The 15,799-nt window shown below is 46.9% G+C and overlaps 1 protein-coding gene across 8 annotated transcripts in view; it reads right to left on the bottom strand.

Moving 5' to 3' along the window:
• MEIS2 (Meis homeobox 2) overlaps positions 1 to 11,833 on the bottom strand; it is a 171,265-nt gene extending 159,432 nt beyond the window's left edge. For 2 of the 8 annotated variants that reach the window (XM_038179511.2, XM_038179522.2), the window contains exons 1-6: positions 10,682 to 11,833; positions 9,378 to 9,610; positions 7,798 to 7,939; positions 7,280 to 7,330; positions 6,526 to 6,576; positions 5,508 to 5,657 (exon numbers count right to left, since the gene is read on the bottom strand). In XM_038179511.2, coding sequence (XP_038035439.1) covers positions 5,508 to 5,657; positions 6,526 to 6,576; positions 7,280 to 7,330; positions 7,798 to 7,939; positions 9,378 to 9,610; positions 10,682 to 10,693 — 639 coding nt within the window. In that variant the 5' untranslated portion in view covers positions 10,694 to 11,833. Of the gene's footprint in view, positions 1 to 5,507; positions 5,658 to 6,525; positions 6,577 to 7,279; positions 7,331 to 7,797; positions 7,940 to 9,377; positions 9,611 to 10,195; positions 10,598 to 10,681 lie in introns of those variants that run through there. The other 6 variants (XM_038179514.2, XM_038179515.2, XM_038179518.2 and 3 more) reach the window with 6 other exon arrangements.
• Between the last annotated feature and the right edge of the window lie 3,966 nt (positions 11,834 to 15,799).

Genomic DNA, 15,799 nt, shown 5'->3' with positions numbered 1-15,799 from the left:
TGTGGCGTTCTTCCCCTCAAATACAAGCCAAATCCTGCTTGCCTTGTACAAGTAACACCTGTAAACACAATGGAACCTACTGATGTGACTGATATCACAAACGTCTGTCTCTATGTATCATGGTATATCAAAAGATGGTGTACTATACCAGGTGCATAAAGTCATACACATCCATGCCTCTGCATTTGTGTGCGTGCATGTGTGTACATCTGTGCATGTACATGTTTTGGATGTATTAAGTTCAGGATGATACCTTAAAGACTGCTGTGGAATGTGCCAATAAAAAACTTATTACATAAAGGAACTTACGATAATTAAATTTTCCATGAAAAACTCTAGTTATGTATGTTTTTTAAAAAGACTTCTGATATTACTGATATAATGAGGTATATTTTCTTGCAGATGCACTTTTACTATGATTTTTGACTAATTTGTATGAGAATTACATGAGTGAAACAAAACACAAGGTATTTTGGTCTCTCAGATATTTGTGTACATATCTACGTAAGTACAATTTTTAATTTTGACATTCTTGTCCCTTGACTTTGCATTTGAGTAAAGTGTCAAGAGGATTTTTTGACACTCCTAGAATGTGGCAACACTTAAAAGCTACATGCTTTGTATTTTTCAATTAAGATTGAAATCAGACATGTAATCCACCTGTCAGTAAAAAGAACCAAGACTTGAAAAATTAGCTTTTTGTTGTTTTTTTTGTTTGTTTGTTTGTTTTTTTAATTGTCCTTCTATGTCATTCTGTGTGGCTACACTTCATCTAGAGTGATAGACAACTCAAACCAAAGAGGGAACACCAACATCAAATAGACAGTGAAATACAATGTCATTTCAAATTGAGAGAACCCAGATTAAAATTAAAATTAGAATACCCAAATGTGAGCTGGCTGGTTACTTGGCCTAGCACTGCCCATCAGAAAGAGAAGATACACTGTATTTCCTACAGTCTTGGAACCTTCCTGATGCTTCTTGCTCCTTCAGAAAACACGGGATCTTAAACTACACACTGAGAAATTTGTTTATGAAAGAAAAAAGTTAGCTTTTTGTTTGTTTGTTTGTTTGTTTTGTTTTTCCCCTCCAGTTAGATCCTTAACTCCTTAGTTTCCCTTCTGACCCACTACAGACAAGAAGAGCACCTCTGGGGTCTGATTTCTGGCATACTCAACACTCCCACTTGCATCTAGCAGGATTGCAGTACCTAGGGAATGCAGCACCAGGCCAGTAGCTACTTCCTCAGTACTCAGTGAAATCTTACCAAAAGGTTTAATTATATAGCTGGAACCTATATATATATATATTAACATATTTTTATTTCTGCTCATCTGCAAGATGTCAGGAACTTGCATAGGCATTCTTCAATAAAAAGTATTAAAGAAATACAAAATGTCTGGATGTCCAAAAGTACAAAATACAAGTATCTCCTCATTTGAGAACTGAAAGGTTTAATATTCAAACTAATATTTTTCTTCTACAGCTGAGGCATCAGATTTCTGATCTGTCAACAGTTCTTTAAAACAAACAAACAAAAAAACAACTAGATGTATGTATATTTCTATCCATTTTTAATTATATTTTATGAATGATGATCTGTATATTATTACCTCTCAGCTGCAAATTGACTATAACATATAAACAAATATCAAGAAGACTGAGGCCCTGATCCTGCTCCCATGACAGCCAGTGGAAGGAGAGCCATAAATTTCTATCGGGAAATTTCAAGGCTTCAAAGTAGGTTTGCACTAAAGATAGAATTGTATGGTACCAGGAGAGGCCAGGTACAAAACAAATGTAAATAAAGTACAAAATATTATCGTATGCTGGAAAAAGTTTTAAATTCTCCAAATTTTACAAGCATTACTTTTTTCAGATTTGAGCAGCTGGAAAAAAAGAAAAATTAGATTTACTGGTAGTCTCAACAGATATTTTAAGCTGAACACAGAATGCAGGATAGGACCCAGCATGTTTATATTGAACAATAATAAATTGTCTGTGCTGGGAAACTCAACTTGAACTGCAGCTGGAAGGGTTTCTTTCCTTTTTTTTTTTTTTTTTTTTTTCTTTTCTTACTGATCTGGTTCAGCCAGGGCATAGCTGTAATTACCTTCTTCCCATCTACAGCTAATACCTCAGAGCAATAAAAAAATATGAGGGTGTTAAAAATTCAAACACTAATTATGGGCTGTTATATTTACTAAACACAGCAGAGTAATAACAAAAGTTTCAGCTTCTTGTGGCCAGTGCTGTACTATTTGATCTACCAAGTCCCTGGACCCCTTACACTTACTGTATTACATAACAGTTAATAGTGTACTAAAATAAAATTCGATATACACATTTATTACCAAACACATATAGCACAACCGCTTACAGCTGTCTCCGTTTTACAGCACAGGTATACCTCTGAAGAATTCATTCCTTTGTTGATTTTGCTTTTGGTTTCCAGTTCAGTTATATAAATACTACAGCAGTAGATTGTGAAAGGGGAAACACAGTATCTCGGTGTCCCATTTAAAGTCCTATGGTAAATACTGGCTAATCCCACAGTTCTTTTTGTTACTTTTCCTAATGGTACATTTTCAGGTCTAGCCAAGGAATGAAAATGGGAGCTGCATTAGCTCCTAGTTCCGCTCTGCCACTGTCATTGTCACCACCCCTTGCATTCACAGAAAACACAACACACAGGGTGTAGCTTTATACCACTTAGTAAGAACAGAGGTGTATGGATTTTGGGGGTGTCAAACAGCTGTCACAAACTGTCACCTCCACAAGAGAAACCCTGGCACACAACAAATTAAACTACACTTCTTTTTGGCTATCATTATTCATAGCCAATCAGCTGAACTGCTCCTAGTATTTCATGTGCAAATAAAACCATGAGGGGAAGACCCCTGGATCAGAATAGTGGGCCAATACATAAAACAGAGGAAACAACATGCTGTCTCTGTCCTTCTGAAGTGGCTCATCATCACCTCTGCACCAACTTTCACCAAATGAGATTTAGCCTGAGGCTATATATTAAATATGCATATCAAAGCAAATGAAAAAATAAACCTGGAGAGTCAAATTGGACAAATTTGCATGCTTGAACTATTACATTTTCAGGTAGATGCTCACAAATGATGGCTCATTTTTTGATACCCCTGCATGTTTACATTAGCAATTTTAAAAACGTTTCTTACTTTATATATAAAAGTGGATTTCTTCCTGCTCCAACCTTGTACAATGTAAACATAGACCTGTACATACACAGTAGTTTGACTAAACTATAAAAGAGTGTTAAAGTTTTGTTGGGAAAACAAGCTGATATATATATATATATATATATATATATATATATATATAAAATCCAATAAGGAGACACATTTCCCAAAACGCATGAATAAAATGTAACTATGTGATACAACTCTTCATTTCCCAGTTGGTGTTCTGGTTGCACAAATTATTGCTTCCTTTCAAAACAAATAGCAGGGGGCTAAAGTAAAAATGTTATAGCTCAAATCTCCAGGAAATAAAAGGCTTTAAATTATAATACCCAATGAAGTGGTAAACCCTAACGGGTGCAAGATAAATGGGTTGTCATATTTATTTGAGTTTGTTTTTTGGGCCACAAAAACAAGAGGAGATTCTTCTTAGGGAAGATAATAGTTATCAAATTATCAAAATGCTAACCCCCTCCACCCTTGTCCTATCATTGTGCGTGAATTTAAATATTATAATGGAGCACAGCAAATTGGCTTGAGCATTCGCCATCTGCCAGAACCCTAAACAGGCTAGTTTATCTAATCTCTTCAATATAAACATAAGCATGCTCCATTTCTACACTTCCACTTGAAACGCACTCTTGTAAAGAAACTGTACTGGAAAAGCATGTACTTTTTTTTTTTTTTTTTTTTTTTTTTTTTCTCTATTGCTCTGAATTAGACACAATGACCCAATATCTTTTGAGGTGCCACTCATTTAAATTACTTTTTTTTAGTACTCCCCCATAATACTTATGCACACGAATTTAGGGTTGTAAAATGCCATAAAACAAATATTTTGGAAATAACGTCATGCTTCATGGCGTTTATTATCTACATGTGAGATACCTGATAAGCAGGGAAACTTTCAGGAACCACTGCCTATATTTTTTTCCCCTCATAATAAGAGATTTCAAATGCAAAACATCACAGAAATCTTGTCCTACAATGTTTACGTCACACAAATGAGAAAATGAAAGCTAAGGCTTGGGTCCAAAAATACTTTCAGGGCTCTGGAACTAGGCAATACCAGGAGGGGGGCATTTAGGAGAATTTATTATTATTTTATCTCCCGGTCTAGTCCAGCTTCAGTCCAGGTCTAATGTAATTATCAAATACACATAGAAACAACATGTTTTGAAAGGAAACAAAAGCTCCTAGAAAGCTCATTCTCCCTGGGCTTAAAGCTACTCTTCTTAACACACTAGGAAATAAGGGCAGGCGCCTGTGCAGAAAGCATGGTTAACTTCACACCGGGTGTTAAATTAATATTTCAACCGCTAAAATATTAGACTGTATCATTTAGATTATGAATTCAATTGAACCTAAAACTGTGTAAACCCCCGTTCCCCCCAGGGATGTGCTCCTATAAATAAACTAGAGTTCACACCCACTCTTTTTAACCATAGCTATTCGTTCCCTTTCCTGCGGTACCAGCTGCAGCCTTTTCCTTCACATCCCGAAGTCTCTCTGCGTCTACATATTTTTAAGTGTCACCAGAGCTGCTCCAAAACCCGGAAAAACAAAGACACTCTCCTTACCACGCACACCAACGTTCAGTCCCACACACATAACACTAATTCACCAACTCTTAAAGTGTTAAAATCAACCGCTAACCTACGGTTACTCAATCATAATTCTCTCCAGCTTTCTGTAATACATTGTTAATAATTGCTTCATCAAGGTTACTGTCTTTTATTATGAAGATGCTTCAGGCGTTTGGCAATAAGTCCATATTCTGACAATAAGTTGCTATAAAGCACAAGCATTGGAAACTCTAATGTGCTAACCCCCTTTTTTTAATGCAATGTAGTATTGCCAATAATTCTCATCACTTGTCATCCCCACAAGAGGGGAGGGGGGAGGAAATCAGCAAACTTTCTCCCTAACTTTCTTGTCTCTGTTTCCTTGCGTTGCTGCATTGATTACAGAGTTGGCAAAGAAGAAGAAAAAGCACCGATCACCACATCAAAACGACAGTTTGCTAGCTCCTCGAGTCGCCCAGACCAGGAAACTTTACAAACCGATGCAAACCCGCTGCTTTACAGATGGAAACAGAAGGAACCTTTTGCATTTTCACAACTTTGCAAATCGGGGGGGAGGGTGGGGTGGGTGGAGTTTAAGGTGGGAACCGAATTTGCAAAAGGTAGGAACAGCACTAGTAGACAGCAGCCACAAAACAGTGAAATCAGGTACAGGTCCTCTAAGTAGGTTAAAAGTCTTAGAAAGTGCCATAAAGAAATCAAAAGAACTTACATGGTCGGCTAAATTTGTGGAAGATCCTGAGAGTTCTTCGTGGTCTGATTTGGAGCTGCCATCCCTTTCATCAATAACGAGGTCTATTGGCATTTTTCCTTTCAAACAACTAATGTACCGATGGCAGAAGTTATCGCACAATTCATGAACCTGAAGGAGGTAACAAGAATAATAGCATGAATAATGGCGAAATATCGGCTTGCAATTCTTTCTGGTAGCAAGAGCAACACTCTGATCTACTCCACGAGTAACTCTAATTAAGGGGCACAATAGTCGAAGGCGAGGAAACAATAGAGAAATTGTTGCAGCGCATATTATTCTCTTGAGACTCGCCGCAGCAACAAGTTAGAGAGAGCGAGAGAGAGCGAGGGGGCTCAGCGTGGCTTGCGGAGGACCAGCCGGCCCGGGGGCAGCTCCGGCCCCGGGGTCGCGGCCCCCGGCGGTGCGTGGGGACCGCAGCAGACGGGCACCGCTCCTCGCCCGAGACAGCAGCGGGGCGATGCGGGGTGATGCTGGTCGCCCACGGCTCGGTGCCTCGGGCCAGCAGCTTGAGGACGAGCCGCCGAGGGGCTGGGAACGGCCGTCCCGGGCAGGGCACAGCCCCCCTCCCCCAGGCCGAGCAGGGGCCCCCTGCCTCTTGCAAACATTTACTGCCTGTTTGGGGTTAGCAAGCCTGCCAGAGCTGCAGAGGAGCGGGAGGGCTTTCCTTTGGCTTTTTGCTAGACGGGTTGTTTCCGAGTCACGGAGGGAACTTCTGCCGAGAGCAGGGGCAAGAAGGACGCACGGGGCTTAATAATGGATAAATGTGAGGACTCGGCTGAACAAAAAATGCCGGGCTGGTCTGGGCATGGCTGTCGGGTGTCGCATGCCCCGATGGCACAGGTTGCAGTACCACGCCGCCTTTGTCCCGGATCCCCCGGCCGTGCCACAAGGACCCCCGAGAGGCCGGGGGGCGCAGGGCAGAAGCGGCCCGCCGGGGAGGGGATGGCCTCCCCCCGCCCTCCGCCCCGCCGCTTACCTTTTCTAACTCCAAAAGGTGAAACCTTAGTACTTGTATTGCTTGGATCATCTGCAAGAAAGTTTTGAGCCAGGGGTTAGTTGGGAGAAAAGAGCACGGGTGCTGCGCGGGGCTGCGAGCCCAAAGGGGCGAAGGGGAGACGGGGGCTGTCAGGGCGTGCAGTCATTATCCGGGATTTTAGCTCCTTGGTCACGCTTGAACAATTTCGGTCAACTTTAACCTCAGCACTTGATTTTTATCATATCTATCGGAGGCGCGGCGATGAGCGCTTGTTGCCGCCACCCCCGAGCTTCCCCCTTCTCTCGCCCTCGCTCCCTCCCCGCACCCCGGCCCTGGCTTCACGGGGGTCGCGGAGAAGCCGAGTACACGCTCGCATTCCCCCACCGCCCCCAGAAGGGGAGGGGGGTGAACACTTTGGCATCTTCTTTACAAGAGGATTTAGTCGCTTTGAATATTGAAAACGTTCACATCAGCAAAAGATTGACGTTAGAAATCTCCATCCCTCTCTCCCGAAGCACTTATATCCCTCACTTTAGCTCCCCGTGGCTTTTCCGTGCTGCCCCGCAAGGCGCTGGAGCTGCCGGCGTTGCCCCGGCTCAGTTCACAAGTGCAGCCCTCTGAAGGCTGGGGCCGGGCAGGGCCGGGCCGTGCAGCCGGGGGCCGGCTGCCTTCCTCCCGGCGCTGCCGAGAGCGAGGGGCTAACACGGGGCCGGGGAAGGCGAAAGGGGAGCGGGGCGCTGGGGCGAGGCCTTACCAAATTGTCCAACTCTGGGTTTGAAGAAAAAAGTGGTTTTTCAGCGCGGACCTGCAAGGAGAAGGCAAAGCAGCGTGAGTTGCGGCTTCTTCCCTCCCTCGGCCCTGCTGCCCACTGGCCCGAAGGATGCAACCCCGAGGGGTGACAAAAGCAAGCAGCGCTGCCCCACGGCCACGCTGGGCAGCCGGGGGGTGCTGCAGGGAGCCGGCCCTGCCCCGGCCGCCCCCCAGCTCTGCCGGCTCCCCGTCCTTCCCTGCTCCCGCTGCCTCCAGACCCGGCCCCAGCCGCGTCCCCCTTCCGTCGGTGCTCGAGGGCGAGGGCCGGCGGCCCCGGTCCGGCAGCGCGCCCCCCGCCGCCCCCTCCCGCCCCCCGCCGGCGGCCGCGGAGGGGGCTCGGGGGAAGGGGGGGGGGGGGAGGCTCGGAGGGGTTGCCCCGGGCAGCGCCCGGCCGCGGGGCTCGGGGGCCGGGGGCGGCGGCAGCGCCGGGAAGGGCCGGGGGCGGGGGTAGAGGTGGCGGACCTGTTTGGCGAAGACGGCGATGTCCTCGTTGAAGGAGTCGGAGGAGCAGACGTCCCCGCCGGCCACGCCGGGCTCCCGGGGCGTGCAGGTCGCCAGCTCGCACTTCTCAAAGACCAGAGCTAAGAGGGGGAACAACGGGTGCCTACCGGGCAGTGGCACACAAAGAGAGCGGGAGGGGGTGGGGAGAGGGGGAAAGAAGAGCTCTAATCAACAAGTATTTTTTAAATGCACGTACACACACGGACACACGGCCACTGCAGCCTTTCGGTATTGCTCCGGGCAGAGCAGGGCACAATCCCGCCTCGAAATAAAATACACTTTTTTTTTTCCTTTTAATTTTTGTTTTTTTCTCTTTCGGAAATTGAGAATGGCCAAGCCGCATCCCATGTGCAGTCCCCAGAGCTGAGGACAAAAGTGACCTCCACTCACACCCCGGGCGCACCAAACACACTCACTCAAGCAGGCAGCAGCTCAGCTGGGAACCTTCCCCTCTTCGCCACAGCTTAAAATAACGCGAAACCTGGGAGATCCCATCCCTACCCTCAAGCTATGACCTAAAATGAGAAGCACGGGGAGGCAAACTGCAAACTACTTAATACGTAATTTTATTTTTCAAGGGGCCTGCTAACAAAAATGTGGTGAAGTTTCCTGGCTTAGGAAGCACACCCAAGTAAAATACCAGCTGTCCAGATAAGTGAGCTGGGGAGGGGGCGGAGGGAGGGAGCACTTCTCGAAATATTTTCCCATAGTTGGTGTAGTCAGGAAAAAAAATATTTTATCTGCGTACTAAGTAGTAAGTATGCGTTGGTCTGTTTCCCCCTTTGGTGTCTGATCAAGGCCCCATACTCTGTTACTGACGTTACTATCCCTCCTTTTAGGATAATTCGGTATTTTTTGCTAAAAGGCACTGGAGGGAATCGGTGTCATTCCCCTCAGGCAGTGCCCTGGCAGAGGCTAGAGTTTTGTTGGGTACGTGTTTCTTTTTCCTCCCGCTCTCTCTTTCCTACACATAAAACTCAGCTCGCTGCCTCCAATGCATTTACTTCGCTTATCTCAGGAAAGAGCTGCTCGTGAGAAGCGAATCTCTTTTATTCTTACTGTCTTCGGCGATTTGAGTAGCTCTTTATTTACAGTGTTGGAAGAGTGTTATTATGTCACGGAGGAGAACACCAGAATACCACTTCCTCATCTAAAACCCAGCGCCAAGAGAGCCACCTCTCCTGTCTGAAGTCCTGACCGGGGCCTTTCCGAGCGAGACAAAAAACTCGCGGAAAAAAAAAAAAAAAAAAAAAAAAAAAGATAGAGAGAAAAAAAAAAGGGGAAAAAAAAAAAAAGGGAAGACAAGCTGCCTCCCACCCCCTTTCCACCGAGGGGTCTCTCTTCCAGGACGCGTCTCCTGAGGGTGCCGGCACCCCAGCCCCGCGGGCCGTGCCTCCACGCATCTTCCTCGGCCCGCAGCGCAGGGCTGCCGCCACCCCCCGGCCGCCCCCCGGGAGCCCCCCGGGAGCCCCCCGGCGCCCGCCCCGCTCCTGCCCTCCCGCTCGGCGGGCAGCGGCGCCGCGTCGCCCGGCGGCACCTACCCGTAGATCGCATCCTTGTCCCGCTTCAGGGCGTCGTTGACAGCGGAGCCCATGCTGGCCGGCATGACATTGGGGTGCGGGGCGTGGGCGCCGTAATGCTGGCCGGCGTGCAGCGGCGGGCCATGGTTGAGGTGGTGCACCGGGGGGATCGGCCGGGGGGCGTGGGGATCCCCGTACATGGACGCCGGCACCCCTACTCCGTCCATCCCGCCGTAGTGGGGCAGCTCATCGTACTGTCAAAAACCGGGCCGGAAGAGAAGAAAGCGAGAGAAAGAGGGGAAGGGGGGGGGGGGGGGGGAGAGAGAGAGAGAGAGAGGGAGAGGGGGGAATAAAAAAAAACAAACAAACAAACAACAACAACAAAAGTCAGAAGAGAGTAAAGCACCCAGGCAGACGCAAACAGAGCAAAACAAAACAAGAACAGCCACAACAGAGAGTGAGATGTGCGAAATGAAATCGGCTGGGAGCAGGGGCAGGGGCTGGAGAGGCTGAGGGAGGCGTGGGGGTGTAGGGAGAGGGAAAGGGGGAAAGTGAGTGCGTGTGTGTGCGTGTGTGTGTGTGCGGGGGGGAGACGGTCCGCTTCGGCACGGCTGGAGAGACCCTGGCGAGGAAACCGGGATGGAAAGGAAGGAAACGGAGGAGAGAAACTAGAGTTGTTCTGAATTAGGAAGGAAGGACGAAAAAATCAAACGTAAATGAATAAACAAGCAGAATCCAAAGCAGCTAGATAAATAAATCATCACGGGGAAGGAGAGGGGAAAGGTGGGGTGCATCGGAAGGGGGGGGGAAGATAAAGGGGGAAATAATCTGAAAGTTACCAGAAACATTATTTAGTAGCAATTCCCCTTGTCCTTGTCAAAGCCAGAGACAAAAAAAAAAAAAAAAAAAGAGGAAAAAAAAAAGAAAAAAGCAGCTATATATGTATACATATATATACGTTCGTATATATACACACACACATATGTATTTCTTAGTCTGTCCTGGGCAGAAGCAGCAACGGCGGCAGCAGCAGCAGCAGCAGCAGCAAGCTTTCCCCTGTGAACCCCGTGCTACTGAGCAGCCAGAGAGCAGGGAAATCGCGCTGCTGGGGGAAAAGCTAGAGAGGAAAAAAGCGTGGAACAATTGCAGAGAGAGACACACACACAGAGACACTCACGCACACACACAAAAAGCTAGTGAATAATTTTTGCTGCTATTTTTTAATAGTGGCCGCCATCATCATCAGCAACAGAGGAGAGCAAATCGGACAGGCCCCTCTTAAGAGAGGATTTATATATAGGTAAGTGTTGGAGATTTAAACCTACCCTTTGCGCCATCAGTCTGCGCTCCAATAAACTCCTGGATGTGTCGTATATTTAATATCCCAGTCCAGCAAAGAAAGTGATTTAGAGTGAAGAAGATTCCTTTTTTTTTTTTTTTTTTTTTTTGTAACCCACTTATAGACTTCTCCTGTCCTCCAATATGGGTAAATAATAACAACAACAACAACAACAACAATATATAAAAAACAGTCAGGAACCACGATGAGAGTTTCTGTGTATTTCTTCTTTTTTTCTGTCTCTTTCTCTTTCCTTTTTCTCTTTCTCTCTCTTTTTCCTTTTTTCTTTCTCTACGCAAAAAAAAAAAAAAAAAAAAAAAAAAATTGTCAAGCCCCCAAACTGAAGGTTACGATCGCCCCGTCAGCAACCCACATGTAACCAAACTGTCGTGTCTCATGGCTTTTTGCCACTCCAGCTGTCAATCAAAGCCAGGGAATGTCAAGGTAGTGAATGAATGATGGTTGATGATGATGAAGAAGAGAGGAGGAATCTTTTTAACCCCGGTTCCTTCTTCCAGTAACTCCGCGCTCGGGTTTTGCCTTTTAGAATCGCTAGAGGGTCTTTTTTTTTTTTTTTTTTTTTTTTTTTTTTTTTGAGTACTGTGAAGGGGGGTGGGGAAAGATGCGAAGAAAAAAAAAAAAAAAAACGAATAGTTTGCAAAGCCCGGAGACTTCCCCCTCTCCTCTCTCTCTCTCTCTTTTTTTTTTTTTTTTTTTTTTTTTCTCCTCCTGCCGGTGGGTATTTTGCCTCCCTCTCTCCCTCTCTCTCTGAGATGAGTGAGTGTCAGTAAGCGCTGGCAGGTTGGCTGCGGGCTGCCTTATAGAAGCGGCTCAGTTTCGCGGCGCCGATCGGCGGGAGAATGAAGTGACGGAACCCGGAAGTGGCGGTGGCCATAGCCAGTCCTGCAGCGCGGCGGCGGCGGCGGGGAGCGGCGGCGGCGGGGAGCGGCGGCGGGGAGCGGGGCGGCGGCGGCGGCGGCGGCGGCGGGGCCGGGGCCGGTGCGGGTGCCGGTGTCGGTGTCGGGGCGCCCCGGCCGGCAGAGCGCCGCTGATGCGCAGCGCGCCGGCAGGGCGGCTGCAGCGCCGCGCGGGGGGAGCCGCGCAGCAGCCCCTGCCCCGAGCGAAGCGAGGCGTGTAGGAAGGAGAGCGGGCGGAGGGAGGGAGGGAGCGAGCGAGGGAGGAGGGAGGAGGGAGGGAGGGAGCGAGGGAGGGAGGGAGGGAGGGAGGTAGGACGGGGAGAGTGCGTGTGTGCGAGAGGGGGGAGAGGCAGGGGAAAACTGCCGAGAGCCGGAGGAAAAGTGCCACAGAAGCCCGGCCCCGGGTTGGTTCGCGCTAGGTTGTTTTAGCGACGAAATACCTTGCGATTAACCGCGGTGTTTAGCGGCTGATTTACGCTCTGAATTATTTATTTAACTCGCCGGCTATCGCCGCTGCCGAGAACGGTATGCGGGGCCGAGGGCACGGAGGGCTGCCGGGGAAGGGGGGGCCGCGCAAAGTTGGTGTTCCCCCGGCCGCCGGCCGGCTCGGCGAGCTCCGCGCAGCTCCGCGGCCAGCCGGCCCCTTTGCGCTCCCGGGGCCGGGCAAAAAGTCCCGATCCGGGGCGCGGGGAGCGCGCCTCGCTCAGCCCGGGGCTGGCACCGCTCCTCGCCAAGCGATCGCTGCGACCAAGCCCGCTGTGGATGCCGCGGGGGGGTGGAAGGAAGGGGGGCGGGGAGGGGGGGGAGGAAGGGGAAACCCCCTTTTGGTTCTGCGCTTAGGCTGCCAGCCTTTGAAAAGGGCTTAAAACCAAAGTCACGCTCAGCCTTTTGTAGGATGGATCCAGATGTTCCGTAGATTTGGGGTTGCATGTTCTCGCTGAGTGGATCCGTCGGGGAGCGATGCATTCGCGTGTGTTACGGTTCTGGACTTCGCTGTATATCGACGTCGCGCTTGTGGAATGTATGCTGAAGTATTAGCTCGGTAATGCCTTCTAATGGTAGTGCTAATTACAGTAGGGTTATTTAGCAAATTAAGCGAGATGCTGCACCCCCCACCCCTGAGCACCAAATGAACTTTTCCAAACGCGCACACACACACACACACACACGCGCGTTAATTTTGGTATGTTCCCCTCGCCCAATCGCTTTGCTGGAGCTGAAACATGCCTTACCTCAGAACAGTCAATTACCAAAGCTACCCGGGATCATCAATCATGGGGGATGCTTGAAGTTTAGGGGAGGAGCGATGGTCAAACTATCGATTGCTGCAGTTTTGTCCTCCCCAACCCCCCACCCTCGTTCACGGTCCCTTGCACATAAAATCTAAAACAGACTATCCCGTTAATAGTGGGATTTATCAATGATTATGTACCCAGTTGTGAACGTGGCCTCATACATAGACGGCTTTTAAAAATACATGGCAGAAAAAAAAAGAAAAAGTGATTTTCTCAGTTAGCGTTTGTTCTGGTTTGTTTTGCTGCTCACGATGAGGACGGTGATTCTAAGATTTTTATTTTTATTTTTTTGAAACTTTAAGAAAATGACTCAGGGGGCAGTTATAGATATTTGGCCTGATTTTAATAGGCTTAGGGAATGAGCTCCAGAGGTCAATAAACCCCTCCAAAATGATGAATGATTGAGTACCTGTGATGATGATAGTGATTACCGGAGCAATTAAACAGTTTGATTAAATGAGCCATCATAACAATGATGTCTGCGGGAAATCAGCCCTCACATATAAAGAAAGATAGGGTGGAGGGCTGACAAACGCCAGTGGGCATTCCTGCGTGTTCCGATAGCGCCGAGCCCCGCAGAGCAGGCTCTATTTACAGATATGGGGCGAATGAGGAGAAAAGTCACTCTCCTACTTCTAGCCAGAGTTGCACCCTGCTTTAAAGCCCGCCAGAAGCCGGAGAGCAGACCCGTTTGTCTTTTCCTAGAGGATCTCTTCCAAGATTAAAGCTAGTCCTAAGAGCAACCGAATTGATGTGACTGACTTTCACGGGACTGTAAAGAGAGGTGAGTAAAAAAGCCCTTAGTATGTAGATCTCTTTCAAGCAGTGGTTAAGTCGATTCATTTCGCAAGGAAAAAAGCCAGTCTTCTTGTGCAGTATTTTATACTCTGTCGTATAAATCGGTAACGTAATTCAAGATATTCATGGTAATGAATGCTTGGCTAATCCTTTGGGTGCGCGGAGACCTACAGAGCAGTAGGTTATGCAAATCCTTTCCTACTTTTACAGCTGTAGTTTTCTAACAGATTTTTTAAAGAGATCTAGTCATCAGTGAATGCTATTTTTTTTTCTTCATATCCTTCTTCCACCCCTCACCCCCCAGCCCTGAAGAAGCCAGATTTCTAAACTTCTGAGGAATCATTTCATTGTGATAAAGCCCATGCAGCCAGCTTCGAGGACATATTTTAAATATTTGTAGTTTCCAATCTTATTTTTTAACTGAGGCAGTGCAAACCCAGAGCCTTGCCTCCTGAGCTGTACAAGTGTGTCTCATTTCAAACAGTTTCGGTATCACTAAAGAAGAGCTCTTTCCTTGTAACGTGGCCGTGCAAAAGTAATCTAGTTCCACTGAAGGCTCCCTGTATTTGTTCAGACCGCAAGCTGTGGGAGAAATTCATCAGTTTTCTTCTGAAAACGAAGTTTTTCCACGACTTGGCTACCATAGGAGAAGGTACTTCATTGCTCAGGACGTAATTTTAGACTCGTTTTTCTTTTCGTAATTCTGCTTTTAACAGGAGCGCCTGTAGATCTTGGTTCTCTTGAGTAAGGGATTGTTAGAGAAAGCAACCTAAAATCAAAGCTGCAAAAAAAAGTAGCCAAAGATTTTTGTAGTGTTCAATGCTGCTCCTTTCACTTTTTCAATTTTTTTTTCTTCCCTAAACTAATTAACCCCCTGCGTTGACTCGCCCTGCTGTGCATGTGTGTAATCTGGGACAGGGACCAACTTTTAAAAATGATTTTAACTTGATAGAAAGTGAAATTTCATATGGTAAATGAGGGGCTTTCATGTTCCTCTTGTGTCTTTTTTTTTTTTTCGTGAAAAGAGTTGAAGCCTTTTTCCTCTTCACTATCCCAGTGGATTAATGCACACAGAGAACGTGGTTTATAAAGCGCTAAACTTTAGCCATTAAAGAGGGATCTCAATTTAGCGCCCTTAAGTGAAAGTACTCAGCTATTAACAAAGATGCTGTTAGGAACTCAGAGGAAAATGGGATACGTGCGTGCAGGGGGTGGGGGCTTCTACAGTCTTAGGTCATTTATTATTTACTTTTTTTTTTTTCTTTCTTTCTAATTTTATTTTCAGCCGTGTGACATATTTTCTTTTAAACTCCGTAATTCGGGAAAATTAAATTGGCTAATTTCCATTTCTCGTGCATCATTTTCACAGCAAAGGCTGTTTCCAGGAAAAGTGTAAGAGACGAGAAGAGTCGATGGGGTGGGTTTTTTTTTTTACTTTTTTTTTTTTTTACTTTTTTTTTTTTTTTTTTTTTTAGATCAGCTCAAAAGTCCAAAGAGAAATGAGGTGTCCGGTATGGAAGTGCATCTCAGTCAACAGCCAGCTCCTTTTGCCGAGGCTGGAAATGGTTTTAACAGGCGGTAAAATTTCATCTTGTGGTGTCAAATTGGGGTCAGTTTGGGGTTAGCGCTCTCAGTGTCCGAGAAGGAGCTGTCCAGCTGTGTGGGGATTCATTAAGGGCAAAAGATCCGTTTCAAGAAAAACAATACAAAGACAATCAGAGGGCTAAAGATCCTCTTCAAATCGCATTTTACAAGTGCACCAGAACAAATATGGACGCTGAAACCTATTCCCTTCAAACTCCCAAATCGGCTTCTTAGCCCTTGCAGGGAGTGAGAGAGAAAATCCTCTAAAACTTAAGAAGAGTCTGTTTTCAATCAGCCTTTCCGAAGTGTGGCATCTTAGTCCTTTGCTGGCTTTGAGACATGCCTCTCTCGCTCGCTTGCTCCCTCTCTCTCTCTTTTTCCACAGCCTTGCAAAAGTGGACGATGGCACAACAGGTAATATTTCAGATTTCGAAAGTATATTCCACCGGGTATGTTAAGCCGCTGTTTTGTGTGAGTGTGTGCGCAGTGTGTGTAGCGGGAGATTTAATG

Source organism: Anas platyrhynchos, chromosome 5 (genome assembly GCF_047663525.1).
Source record: "Anas platyrhynchos isolate ZD024472 breed Pekin duck chromosome 5, IASCAAS_PekinDuck_T2T, whole genome shotgun sequence".
NCBI classification, from domain to species: domain Eukaryota; kingdom Metazoa; phylum Chordata; class Aves; order Anseriformes; family Anatidae; genus Anas; species Anas platyrhynchos.
This window is presented reverse-complemented; position numbering and strand designations above follow the sequence as displayed.